Raw genomic sequence first — 14625 nt, forward strand, 5'->3', positions numbered from 1 at the left:
AGCAAAGCCTTTGAAGATAGGAACTAAGGGTTAGAGAGTCTTAAGTCTTTGAATGCAACTCTTTGTAGCGAGGACCTGAAGGCAGTAATAACACTGTAGTACACAGATTCATAAGCTTGGAATGTCACCATGACTTTAATAGTCCAAATAATCACCTTTTCTTATACTCCCAGTTGAAGGTATGATTTACAGAGGAGCTATAATACATGCTCTGTCCTTTCTAGCTCAGTTTCCAGCATTTAACAATAATCTAATTAATCCTTTAAAATATATATTTATTTAACCCATTCCTCATCTTATTCCTTTTCAATAGCTGCTCTGGTGAGAGTGTTGTAAAACAGACCTACTGCTGCAACTGAGGCTATGTCTAGACTATGTTGTTTTAATTTTCCTAGTGCAAGAACAGCTTTTATCAATGCAAACTGCGTTACAGCAGCTGTGACCAAGTCTGTTTATACCAGGACAACTATATAAGTAACTCCAAGTGAAGTGTGAGTACTTACATTGCTGGTACTGGGAATATCTGGGTGATATCATTTCTCTGTCATAGTCTTCCTGGTAACCTAAGGTACAAGTCGTTTGACCTTCTGTGCCTCTTTTCACCATGTATAAAAATGGGAATAGTAACCTGTCATTACCCTAGTTTTATAATACCTCGAGGTACTTTGTTATTACAGGACTGGGGAAAGAGTACTATAATTACATAGACAGAAAAACACACCTGTAGAAAGACTAGATGCTTAGGCATACATGCAAATGGAACATTAAAAGCTTCTCTTCCTTCTCCCTCCAACACAATTTTCTTCAGATTGGGATACTGTACTTTGTACTTTTATAGGGATAAAACTGATTTATCAGACCAAACTCTAAGCTCTCCTAATATATCAAAGCTTAGGTCATTATCTTAATGTCTAAGCTAAGCTAGGCAAAGCATAGCAGACCCAGTGTTTATGTTATCCAAGATGCATCTTCGTTGCACACTGGTAGAAATCCTCAGTAATTTACTCAGTGGGGTTACATCCTTGTAAAACTCACGTAGATGAAAATAGAGCTGGAGCCTCATCTTTCTGCTATTACATGAAGATCTGACATCACAGACATATTTTTAATACAAATGACCACCAAGCCTAAGGACTGTGCATGTTTTGATGAACACTAGTTATTTAGCTCATTTTCATTCCCTTCTGTGTACTGCAGAATAAAGTGTAATTTTGTCCTTACAGGAAAAACTAGGTTTACTCCATGCTAAACCTTCTAATCTCTGTATGGCGTTGTCTTCAGATTCACTGGAAACCCACTTATGCACTTACATATCTTCTGATACTTGTTATGTAGCTAATTACAAACTAGAAGAAAGAATATTTCCAGATTTAACACAGGATTATTTTTGTAAGTGGATTGGTGTTGGTCTGAGGTTAGTTTTTAGTATTGTGCACTGCTGCTTTTTCCACTGCTTTCATTCTTTCATCTTGCTTCTGTAGCACAAGCCATTGCTTGTAGCTCTCTGAGCAATGTATTGCTAAAGTAAAATGACTGCACACATATAACTATCACAATAATTCTTTTCTCCTTTGTGTGTATTGCCTGGGCAGTAAGATTTGTGAAGGTAAAATAAAAATCAGGTCCAAACACCAATTGTTCTGTTTCTTTTGATAGATGTATCTACACCAGAGGCTGGGAGAAAATTGATGGATGCCTCTGTAGTGAACGGTGGCCTAGCACCACAAGAAAAACAAAATGGGGCCACACAAGCGACAGTGCAACGCAAGAGACTCCTTAAGGCTCCAACGTTGGCTGAACTTGACAGCTCAGATTCAGAGGTAAAAAAAATCAGCATCCTTCTCAATTTGTCAGAATTGAGTCTTAGTCTTTAATTTGCTGAACTGATCAGCTGAGAAGTGAGTTTGCAGATTATCATCTGAATTTTCTATGACTGCTTTGTTGACCCACAGAATTTAAAAAAATGTTAGATCAGACCTCAAAAATGGGAATATTCTTTTGAAAGCTTGAATGCTAATTTTGTCCTTAAACCAGAATTTATTTATTTTTCTAATATAAGTATCTGTCCACAGTGTATATGTAGCAGTTAGGCCTTTGGGAATGCAGGAAAATGTGTTGTACCCTTCTGGCAGGAGCTGTCACTAATGAACTCACATGTGAGGCCAGCCTCACTGTACCAGATGTTAAATAAAGAGCATCCTCTGTGCCAGAGGGGTTGCAGTTTGGTGCAAATGTCAGTGTGTTAGTTTTGATATAAAGGCTTATGAAGTAACATCCAATAAATGTTTCACAGATAAAGACATGCAAATACCACTTATGTGGAGGAACAACTTTGACTCCATCCCATCTCAAATGGAGAGTTAAAGATTTTTAAAATGCATAAAAAGCCCTCTAGCTTAAAAGTTGCAATATATGATCCTCAAGAAGTACCGACATTACATCCTCAAGAATGAGCTTTATCTACTGGACCAATAGTAGTAATATTAATTGAGTTTGGACCTTTCTGAAAGTTAAGCTGTCTGAAAAGCACATGCAGGCAGGGTTTATACATGGAGGCTGATTTTAGCCTGGGGGAGGCAGTCTTCCCTGACTGCCGTTCTCTCTAGTAAATGGGAAAGGAGGGGTTTCCTGACAGGGTGCTTACAAAGGTCTCTAAGCTGAAACATAGGAGGCTGGCAAAATATATATGCGGGGAGAAATTTGTCTCTTTGCATACTTTCTTGATCTGTGAAAGTTGGCTGTCTTTGTATTCGGGGATTATCCTGTGGGTGACTTGTGTGGGTGCATAATTTGGTGCATCTATTCTGAAAGCAGAAGAGATTTCCATTTTGAAATCTCTCAGCAGTCTTTAAAATTACAATAGAGGCTATATGAGGTTTTGCTAATGTGAAAGAAGCTGGGCAGGAGGCAGGAATATTAAGACCTGTCAATGAGAACTGAATCTTGAACTTACAGCTTCCCAGCCCTGTGCATCCCGAAGCTAATGCAGCATGATATTTCACACAGAAAAATGAGCAGAAGCCAGTAAAATAAAATTCTGTAAAGGGAAACTTGAAGTGATTCTTGTCTAAGGGAAAAATAAGATGTCTGACTGCAACTATTGATTGGGGAATACTATGTAGGCAAGCAAAGTCTTACAGAATAAGTTCTGGAACACAGCCAAAGATACAGTGAAAATAAATTGGCCACATTGAGCTGTCACAGAGAATAGATGCTGTACTGGTTTGAGTCAGCAGAATTAGCTGGTGAAGCAATTAAGATGATTAAGGTGCTCAGCAGAATACTGGTTGGGGCTCAGGAACAGTGCTTAAGTAGTGAAAATAAGAAAGCTGAAGGGTGTTTGGTTGAAATTTTCCACGCTGATGAAGGGCGCAGGACATAGAATGTTTGAAGAAAGTGAAGATCACTCTGTCAGAATGTCTTCTTCCCTGACTTTCATTTTGTACGTAACACACAGAAAAGCATATGTGTTGTCCTGATTGCCTATAAATGACTCTGCCACCTCTTTGCCTGCAATTTGAATTTGGCTTCACCTATTTAGACTTACTCACTGGGAGTTGAACTATGACTATGTTATGCCCTAAATTACAGGCTGCAAATACCTGCGCTGCTTAGCTGCAGACCTCTGAATGAGCTATGATGCAGACCTGGTTTCTTCCCCCTGCATCCCCTTTGTTCTTCTGTCAGCTGTGTTGTGATGCAGACTGTGCCCCAACATTGTGTTGCTAGCCAGAGGTGAAAGGAAAAATCTGATATAGCATGGAACCCTATGCCCATTTGCTGGCAAGCATCAATATTGTACAAACCGTTCCTGCTTTTTGACCTTGCTTTTTTTCTGCATCACCACTAGAATCACAGTTTCAGAGAGAGAGGAGGAAGTGCCATTTTTCTTTGTGTGGCTACGTGAAGCAGCAACCTAATTGTGATTTTTGATACAGCTATAAAAATGGTATCTTCCTAATAAAGCTTCAGATATCCAGACAAAAATCATGTCAGTAACATATTCACGTGTTTTAAGGTGATGCCTTTAAAGCTGCAACTTTCTCAGTACATGTAAAATTCTAATTGTTTAGTCATCTGTGAAGAAGTGCACACTTCCAGATGTTGCGTTGATCCAACCTCAAATGTAAAACGTCAGATATTCTACCAAAATAGTCAACAGTTACTGTATTGACATTATTGACAATTGAAGAAATTCATACAATGATTCATCAGGACTACCTGGTCAAGATTTCATTCTCAAAAAAGCCTTCAGTGTTTGAGGAATCATATGGCAGTAAAAGAATTTTCAATGGATATGTTTATGCACAGAAAAAGTAATTTGAAATGACAAACTAGGAATATCTGTTAGAATGATATGTCAAATTTAACATACACCTGGCTTCCATTCTCCCTGGGTTGGTTGTTTATACTATTTTTTATACTCAGCCATTGGCTCTGACAGTTCATTCCCTTCCATTCTTTAGAATAAGAGATGTAGCTCCTGTAATCTTGTAGGTCTTTACCACAGAGAAGCTCCTTATTCTCTGGTTTTGCCCATTTCTTTTATTCTGGGTTGGTTTGTATTTTTTTTTTTTTTTTTTTTTGAGATTTCTAGGCCACTGGAATAGCCAGTGTTCGGATATCCATTACTAGTGAAGTAACTAGATGTCCTTCACAAAAAATGGGAGCGAGATGGAGACATCTGTGTGATACCGTGTTTTGCAATATGTGACCGAGACATGAGGTCTGTCTCAAGTTCAGAAGTGGAACGAAGAATGGTCAGTAGCTATTTCTTTCCACTGAAAGGTGGCAACTGGCAAAATCAGATGGACTTGTGAAATGTTTCTGTAATCCCCGTTCGATAGTTTTAAGATAAGATATTTACAGGCTTTTGATATTTTCAGTCGTGCACCATTTTTATCTCTCTTCTCTCTGTGCCAATGTTTCAGACAGAGGAAAAATGGAAGAAAGGGGAGAACAAAAAAACCCTGAAAAGAGTGTAAATAAATTCAATGCACAGACTATTCCTTGAATCACCATTCAGTCTTTTGTAAAACTCTACGGCATAAAATGCTGACAACTGGAAGTACTTACAATTTTTGGTCAGAACTAGGTAAGGTCTCACAGAGCAAGAGACTTCTCTAGAGCAAAGATTGCTTGGATTGTGCTCTGGAGACAGCTGTTTTCTGCCTGCTTCTCAAAAAGCATTCTCTGAAGCTCTGGTTGCTCTTCATTCATGAAAATGAGCAGCACAGCACCATGGTTATGTTTTTTTAATAATTGACAGCTTGCTTAGTTCCTCATTTTAGCTTGTTAGCTTCTAGTAATCTTTCCCTCAGAAGAATTTGACTTTTATAAAGTGAGAAATTTAAGTTCCCTTTGCACAGGGGTTATTCTCCTTCACAAAATTTTAATGTTTAACTCTAGATTTGTGAACACTATTGCACCCCTTCTAAAGAACAGTGCATCCAGTTGTCTTGCAAGTTCTCCAGTGGTCTTTAAAAGCAGCCATGTGGCGTGAAGCAGTGATAAGCAAAGCTATCTGACCTAGCTCTGTAGTTAAACTACACTGGTTTCTGGAAGTGAAACAGCTCATGTAGCTGAATGTGCTGCTTAAACTTCCCTACAAGCTTCCCATTGCAGCTGTTTTGTGGGGTCACACTTGATATGTTAAAGTGAATATATAGGTTTGGGATCTGATCTGGTTTGAGTCCCTTTGTAGAATACTGTGTTGTGGCATACATGTGGGAACAGTATACTTCACAGTGTCCTCACATACAGTGTGTACCCTTGGACTAAGCATAAATTACAGATCACCTGATGGGAATTTGTAGGGGCCTGTGTCCTGTGATGCATGGTGCTCATTGAGGTGATCCTGCCAGCTTTTTCCTTCCAAATTGCTATTACCAAAGAAGGCAGTTTTTCAGCCAGTGGAGGTTTTCCTGCTTGCGATTCACATAACTAAGGAAATATGTGAGAGAGAAGCTTTGGCGCTTGCTGGATTTTAGAGCAGGTCACTTTTTTGATCTGCAAATCTTGACAACTTAAATGATGTAAGTCTCCTTGGTTAAAAGCTTTCACATTAGAACTAAAGGGCATTCACATTCAGTCCTTCAATTCTGTTCCTTTGGGAGGTGCCTGTGATGATCTGTATCTTGCTGATACCTGGTGGCTGAAGACAGAGCTTTTAGGTGAAAGCAAAAGATTTAATTTGGGTGGCATAATGCTGTAGATAACTGAAAGGTGTTAGTCAAAGCCTGTTTCACTTTAATTCATCTTGCAAGAATTGCTCTTGGCTCTTGTGATGAAACATACTTATATAATGAATGAGATTTCTTTTAAATAAGGAAGAAAGGAGAAATGCACCAGGATTAAGGATTAGTGAACAGTGCAGTGGGGATCAGATTAATTTCTGTTTACCCAAGTCACTTGTATGCGTGGCTCTCATTCCTTTGGATACCAGAGAAATCCAAGTGCTGATTCCTTGATAGTGTGAGATAAATGATAGTGTTGAGTTAAATGTATCTGCTGTAGCTGGAAATCCTTAGAAGTCCTTGAATACACTGAGGAAAATTAGCAGGTTACAATGGATTCATGTACGTCCTTCTGAATTCATGCATCTTTCTTCTGATCTTGTTCTTTCTTGTGATAGTTAAATACACCGAATTCCAACCATTTATTCCAGTTTCTAAAAAAGCTAAGCATTGAAAATTCCATTTACTCAGTGATGTGTAGTGTGAAGTGTTTTTCTCAGGACTTCCAGGGCTTTGAGTGTTTGACTGGTGCAAAATGCCTTTGATAGCTTGTGATTTCTGTGTGCTAAGAAGCAGTAAGAGCAGAAAAAAACAATCCCTGAAAAATTCTGTTTCTTTTCCTCTTGCCACATAGGAGGAATCAGTACACAAATCAGCAAGTAGCAGCAGCATCTCCCCCTCACAAGTGGAAGACCCCTCTCAAGAAGGTACCAGCAGCAGAAAGAGTGAGTTTTGATGAGAGAGCCCAGTGGCTGCTTTTACACACTCGTGTTGTCACCTGCTCTATGAACTTTGGCTGAAACTTTCATAGAAAGCGGAGGCTGAGTGTTGTTAATGGAACAAATCTCTAAAGCTGAACCCTAGAACCTGCTGAATAGGTCACATGTGGTTAATGATTGAAAGGCATTAGCCTCCATTATATGTGGATGTTTTTGTGAAACAGAAGGTGTCATACCTGAAGTTGATGTGAGACTGCAGAGGAGCTCAGAAGTGAACGCTGGGTAGTCTAGCTATGCTCTTCTCATGGGATAATTTGTTGCTGCAGAAACACATTCTAGCCTAAGACCAATTTAAATGTTTCCTGCATCTCTGTCACCATGGCAGTGAATGTATTTGTTTGAAAGACGCTATTTTTCGTAAGTACTTACTGGGAAGAGGGGAGGATCTGTTCTTTTCTTTTTTTCAGACACAGTTATTGTAGGCTTTACAGTGTAACAATATTTTTCATTTGTTTCAAATTGTTTCAGTTTCCCTGGAAAGGTTTTGTAATGAAACCTGTAATCTGTGCATGTGTTTTCTGTGTACAGTGGTGAAATAATTAGGATAAGCCAACACCCTGAAACACCAAACTTATATGTGATGCTAACTGGACAGTATAACATAGAAACTAGCCTATATTTGCTACTTTTATGGGTATTCATATTTTCTTAATCTGGAAAATGTGATGAATGTGATACCTGTCTTGGTGCTCTGAGTATGGATGTGGGAATTCTAGCCAATCCGTGGCTGGTTTAAGTACTGAGCAATGTATCCAACAGTCTGACTCACAAGAACTAATTTTTTAACACTGGTTGAATCTGCAGTGCCTCCAAAGTTCTTGCCCATATCATCTACACCACAGCCTGAGAGACGGCAGCCACCTCAGAGACGGCACTCCATTGAAAAGGAAACACCAACCAATGTGAGACAGTTCCTACCACCTTCAAAACAGAGCTCCAGATCACTTGTAAGTGGAGTGGGTGGTAGGAGAGAGAAAAAGAGGCATGCTAAGAATATAATGAAAATTAAAACTTGGCTTCAGTGTGATTAGAACTTGACTCAAAGAAAACTTCTCAATTCAGAAACAGCCCTTGGCTACTAAAGACGTTTTGAAATCAAGATTTGAACTTTGTCTTGCTAGCGTATTTATCCACAATCCCAGGTGCAGGTGCCTCAGAAAACATTTGCACTTTGATTAGGACTCTGGGTAAGGCCACGTGTCTTGATTTTATTTCAGAACATTGCCCAAACAGACAGACTTCACCTTACTGATTTTCCATTTGAGTAGAGACAATTCCAAAGCAGTGGATCTATTTGGGGATTTTGGGGTTTTTTTTTTAGTTGTTGGAAGTATATCAGTTAATGGGTAAATGAGCGAAACAGTTTCTTTCCTTGCCACCTTAAGAACTTGTGTAGTAATGTTTATACCTATGAAAGCTCTTTCAGTAATCCAAATCAAGGTTTGTCTATGTTGCTTTGTTGAAGTTACTGAGGCAAAAACCTTTATTATTGCTTGAAAAGAAAGTACATTTGATCAGTTAGCCGTAATTGAGAGCTGTTTTCCAACAGGGTATAAACAGCAAAGGGTGTGAAATCCTGGTTTGTTTATGCTGACATACCAATTAGTGCTTTGTAATTTTATGCAGGTTATATTCCTCATCGATTTTCCTACCAGCAGGGTTTAAAGTATGCCCCATGAGGTGCTAGTGAATAGAGAAATCAATAAACACATACTAGTTTTGGAAGGAAGGGAATATTCACTTGTCCCATCTTGTAGCACAGTGGTATTAATGGCCTTTGAAGAGTGTTTTTGTTGGCCCAAGAAATGGTAGCTGGGATCCATACCTATTAGATGATGAAGTTAAACAGTAACAAGAAAATAATCTCCAAATATTCCCACAACATGCTTCCTCCTTCTCAGAGGGTCTGCTGGGATTTTTGTATTATATCCTTCCAAATAGAATGGTAGTTTCTCATTCCAGTTGAAGGTCAGGTGGTACCATGTTAATAAATGCACAACACGAGTAGACTTCTGTCAGAGTAAATTTGAAGCAGAGCATACTGCACCAGAACATATTGCACCAGAACATACTGCACCAGAACCAAGCTAGAGGGTTCCTTCAGCATGTGTTTGAAGACACTAACATATAAAATGGATCACTCTGTTATTGCCTGCTGCACTCACTGGAAGCACAAGCTTTATTTTCCGATAGGGCTAGAGTCATTCACAGACATACTGTTTAAAGGGAGGAGAGTAGGAAGCATTATATACTCCCTCTCTGTCTGTTCACTGACTTATGCCTAGAAAAATACCTGCAAAATAAAACCATTGCAGAAAAACTAACTCAATTATTCTACACACACCCCCCACACCCCCCTTAAAAATATTAAAGGAAAACGGAGAAAAAGCCATTAATTAAGTAAGGTTAATGTGGGAACAAACAGGAAAGGTTTTACTGTTTCTTTTGTTCTTGGGGTATTTTTGTGGAGAGTTTTTTGGTTTGGGTTTTTGTGTGTGTGTGCGGGGGCTGGGGTTAGTCTTTAGAGGACAGTCACCTAGCTTGGTTTTTGCTATGAAGTGAGAAAGAAGGAAAATCAGTAATGAAATGATGTTTTGTTAATAACCTATTTTATTTGATGCCTAGAGAGCTATTCTTTAACTTGGCAATAGTGCCCTCTAGGGTGTAACAGACAGCTCCCGCAGTACTTTTGTTTTTAGTTTTTGTAGATGATATCTGATATGCGGGCACAGGCCCAGTTCCATGCTTTGACTTACTGCAAGTCTTTCCTTCCCCAGAGGGATGCCAGCTTCTTTCAGTGGCTGCGCCAGATGCTGCATTTGTAATGTTGCCATTCCCGGAGTGAACGCTTCTCAATAAGTGCAGAATTATTATTTACTTTTTATTTGACTTCACACTTCTTCATCCCTTCCTCCAGGATTGATGGAGTTTCATTTCTTATCACCTGCTCCTGTGACTGCATTTCTCACCAAGGTGAAAGAGGCCTCGTCAATAAATAGTCCTCAATGCCAGTGAAAACGGTCTCTTAGCAGGATTAGCAGGAAACTGGTCTGTCTTGCATACTAACGATGGTTTTGTGAACTGGCATCTCATCAGACAGAGGGAGTCAGACCTAAGTAGGTGGGGAGGGGAAACAAACTTGGAAAAATACCAAACATAGTCCTTTTGATATGTCACCTTGGCAGCGCTACATGGAAAGGTGGGGCAGCTCAGTGACTGGGGGGTTCAGCCTTGTGGTGTGCTTACCGTAGTGAGTTGACCTGATCCTTAATGAGTGAGATGAAGCCAATGAACTGGGAAGTACATATGGATGTCTTTGCTTTTTTAATTATTACAAGTATTATCATCATTATTTTTTTCTTGACTCAGAGGACCAAAGCTAATGGTTTCATTTATACACAGCATTCGCTTCTCTGCTTCGTATCTATTGTTCAGGTTCCTAGGATAACCAGTTTATTTCCAAGGATGGCTTTCAGACCACTTTTTTCAACTATGCAAACAGCTTCTCTGCTCAGCTCTCATCCCATTGAAGCAGCCGTGTGTGGGGTGGCAGGGGCTATGTACTGTCTCTGTGAGAGAGCTTTTGCCAGCAGGTGGAAACCCACAAAGGTTTGCCTCTTTTTGCTGGCTTTGGAAATCACCTTCACCAGCATGTTCCCTCGTAGGGGAGCACTTCCTAAGCTGTGGCAAGAATTAAAGCTTAGGCTGGGACATTGCACCTGATTGACATTGATTTCAATATGTGTAGGATATTTGTGTGTCTTCAATCACCTCACGGGGAAAAGAAATCAGTTCTGAAAGGACAGCAAACTAAAAATGCAACATCACAAGATTATCAATGGGACAGACCTTAAATCTTACAGTACATGAAGATCCTGCAGCAAAAATCCAGCAAAACTATTGTAATTCTTGGACTATGTCGAAAAGAATAAGCTTTATATTTCTACCAAGATATGCTATGTAGAATGGAAGGGCATTTGCAGTCTGTTTTACTTGAAAAGCTACATATTGTTCTGGTCCTCAGCTCACTTACGTATCAGAACTTGCAGGATAACTAATAGCTATGTACCAGGGAAGGCAAATCCACTGAAAGGAAAAACTGATTTATTTAGCCCTGTGTAGAACTGAACATGAATAATGTAATTTTTTCCTTCTTTTTCTTGTCTCAACCAATAAGTGATAGTGTGGAACCTTTGCAGGAGAGTTTATAGTTGAGATATCCAGTTGACTTCTTAAAAACTTGTAGTCTGCAAAAGCAATGAGAGTTTAGAGTGCTTGACTAATTGGGAATTGCAGAATTTAGAGGCCAATTTGGCACTTGGTCATATCACAGTTTACTAGTGCAGCTCATTTGAACGCCTAGTGACACCCTTTAATGACAAGTTTTACAAGGAATATATTAGTGTAAAAATATGTTAGTCATAAGGACCTATTAGGTGTGTGTATACTGAAGATAACCTACAAAGTACTTTATTTCACATTATGGATATGTAATTCTTACTACCTGCTTTTCTGAGTGAAAAGATACACATATACACCTTAAACTATTACGGTGTATAGAAGATGATTGCACAGACAAAATGTTAAGCCAGTTCTCATGAGGATCATGGAAACTGCAAGTTCCAAATAGTGTTTTTAAGTAAGATTTTTTTTCCCCCTTTCAAAATAAGAATGCTCACTTCTCTTTAACATTATAATTAGTATTTTTATAATTCCAGAAAATCAAGACCGTTCAAACCACATTTTGTCTTTAGTATGTTCTGTTGTATGTGAGTGTTGCAGAGAGCTGGAGTTCTCTCACTTGGAGCGGCCTCATTTGGGTGGAGATTATTGTTGGAAGTTTGAGCAATAACTCCAAAGCACCATTGTCTAATGAAGTTTAGTCAGTGCTTAGAGTAATTTTCATTAATTTCAATGCCTTAGAGGTAGTGTAGAAACAAAAGAAAGATTTTCCTGTTACTTATTTCTATACCAAAAAGGGGGGTGGGGGGAGAAGTCAAGTGGTTTTCTGAAATCGGCATAATATTTATCTTTCATTTAATGTTGCATTAACATTTTGTTGTCCTTGTGTAAGCTCTGGAATTAAAACATTAGCATTTAAACATGTGAACATTTTCTATGTTTCCCCTGTCGCCTGCTGGCTATTTCTATTTGCTTTAGTGATAATCATTTTTGATTGGTACAAGTGATCCACACTATTCCCCTAGTACCTGCTCTACACCTGTAGCAGATCCACAGACTTTCTTCAAAGGAGCAGTATTCCCTGACATCATCGTTCTGTAAATTAAAGGAATGGGCGTTCATGAGGGGGAAGGAAGAGCTTCAAGTAAGAAATGTCTTTCGAAAGGCCTTAAGGCTCTGATTGATTACAAGCATTCAGTCAGCCTCATTCACCTCAGACAGTTTCTCTCAGTCTCCCACGATGCAGACTCAAGGGGGGTTGCTGGCATTGTATGCATCTCGCTTTCCCACCCACTTCCTCTCCCATCTCACCCCAGCTTCTCCATAGCGAGACAGTTGCTATGGGGAGAACCCAGAATGAAAGGCTGAGAAGCTGCTGGTTAGCTGTAAAGTTGCTCATAAGGAACAGATTCTTTTGGTTTGGCTGTGCAGTTTTACACCTCAGAGCAAATTGCAGTTGCTTTTGATGTAGTTTGTTCTTTCCAGAAAACTAGTGATTCTATACCCCAAAGGTTTAGCTGGCAAATCTAACAAAGTTAACTCAATTCTAGTCTTTTGTGGGGTACTTTAAACAGAGTGAAGTGTCTTTGTGTTCCCTTTCTAGATAGGTAAGACAACAGTTTTTAAAAATGTGGTGGTTCCTAAATGCTAATGTTTGCCAGGTCTGCAACGTAGAAAGATTTTCTTTTTAATCTAATGGAAAGACAAAACAGACCTCTGAGTACATGGAAATGGAGCATTTTACTGCTAATCCAATTCATCAGTTCAATTTGTAAACGAGATGGCCAAACTGTCAGCCATGTCTTTTTATTTGCAGGAGAAATTTCCTTCATTTATTCAGAGAGCATTACATGTCATTGTCATTACTACACAGTAGCCCCTCTGGGCTGACTGAAAAGGTTCACTAAGCATAAAGCGATGGGAGTTCCCACAGAGGTTTCTGTCTTTCTGTTGGAAATGTATAATCAACTACAGGGCTGGATTACAAATTGGGTTGGGGCTTTTTATTCTCTGGTACCAAATTCAGGAGTTCTCTGCACAGTATTCTCCTAAATGCTGTAATACAGAACAGATGCAGAATTTTGTAAGTGGAAAGTTGCCAGTCTCTATTCGAGTCTCTGCCATTAATAATGCAACATTGGGTAACCCATTCTCCTGCTTTATATTTGAAGATTATTCTACAGAGCTTAAATTGCTGCTGTTACTTTTCTGGGGCAGGAAGGAGAACTTTTCTGCCTGAACTGACATAACCTTTTGTAGCCTTGGTAAGATTCTGATCATGTGAGCACCAAGACGTGGTACCACTGAATAAACATTTCTGTTAGAATGGGCTACTAATAACTTTCCTTGGCCACTCTGGGCATCACACAGTCTCAGAGAAATTGCGTGTTTTCAAACAGAAGTCTTAAAAGTAAAGCCATCTGCCAAATTACCTTTTCCCTTTCAAATTGTAAACCTGAACATTGATTGGTTTGAAACAAAACATCATAATAACAATCAGAGAGAAGGGTCAAGTGGTTTGAGGAGGAAAGATGAAGAAAACCATCATTGTTCTGAAGGCTGAACATCAGACCATTTAGATCACACTTATGCAGTCTCTGGTGGTTTGGAACTCATGTGATGCCCATGAATGAGCCAGTGCTATTCCATTTTGAAGGGAGAAATCCTCTATTCTCTGGACTTACTAACCAGGTGGCTGGTTGTCTAGGTTGAAGTCTGGAAGAAGCTATTTGACTTTGAAATAATACAGGTTTTTTGGCTTCCAGGAGGAGTTCTGTTACCCAGTGGAATGTCTGTCTCTGACAGTGGAGGAGGTCATGCACATCCGTCAGGTGCTTGTGAAGGCAGAGCTGGAAAAGTACCAGCAATATAAAGATGTCTACACTGCTCTCAAGAAAGGAAAGGTAGGGCTGAGCCTGTGGAAGCTCCAAAGCTTTTTGAGGGAGGCTGGTCGCACAAGCCTCCTATTTACACATTTGTTTCTTACCCTGTATTGGAGAGAAAGAAGAGATATCCACCAAGCATCCCCCTAAATGTATAACACATGGGTCAGCTTCTTGAATTATGTGCAGAAGAGTCAAAACTTTTCATGGAAATACCTTATTTGTTTTGATTGTCTATAAAAATGCAGCAGCATTCACAATTTTCAGACCATGTCTATATGTGCATGTTCTTAAACATCATTGACTGAAGCGATTTCTGTCTCCCTGCCTTCTGCAGTACTGATTAGCATTTCTATTCCAGAAAATGGAACTACAGATAGCCATAGGAAACTACAGTGAGGTTTTCATGTGAATCTTTACTGTCAAGCAAAAAAGGAATGAAAGGCTTTAGAGAAGTCAGACAATGTATGACCCTGGAAGGAGGTTTGGTATTAGAAAACCCATTAACTGCAGATTGGGAATCGGTATTCACCAGTAGAAGCAGTG

The 14625-nt window shown here is 39.3% G+C and overlaps 1 protein-coding gene across 6 annotated transcripts in view; it reads left to right on the forward strand.

Annotated features, from left to right (window-relative positions):
- The window catches only part of SPIRE1 (spire type actin nucleation factor 1), a 125775-nt gene that overhangs the window by 107888 nt on the left and 3262 nt on the right, over positions 1-14625 (forward strand). For 3 of the 6 annotated variants that reach the window (XM_057397431.1, XM_057397433.1, XM_057397436.1), the window contains 5 exons: positions 1657-1820; positions 6871-6961; positions 7820-7962; positions 10451-10624; positions 13963-14100. In XM_057397431.1, the coding sequence (XP_057253414.1) occupies positions 1657-1820; positions 6871-6961; positions 7820-7962; positions 10451-10624; positions 13963-14100 (710 nt within the window). The remainder of the gene's footprint in view (positions 1-1656; positions 1821-6870; positions 6962-7819; positions 7963-10450; positions 10625-13962; positions 14101-14625) is intronic. The other 3 variants (XM_057397434.1, XM_057397435.1, XM_057397432.1) reach the window with 2 other exon arrangements.

The sequence above is a fragment of the Pezoporus wallicus genome, unplaced genomic scaffold (assembly GCF_028554395.1).
Source record: "Pezoporus wallicus isolate ANWC-B61680 ecotype Strahan unplaced genomic scaffold, APGP_CSIRO_Pwel_v1 contig_227, whole genome shotgun sequence".
NCBI lineage: Eukaryota > Metazoa > Chordata > Aves > Psittaciformes > Psittacidae > Pezoporus > Pezoporus wallicus.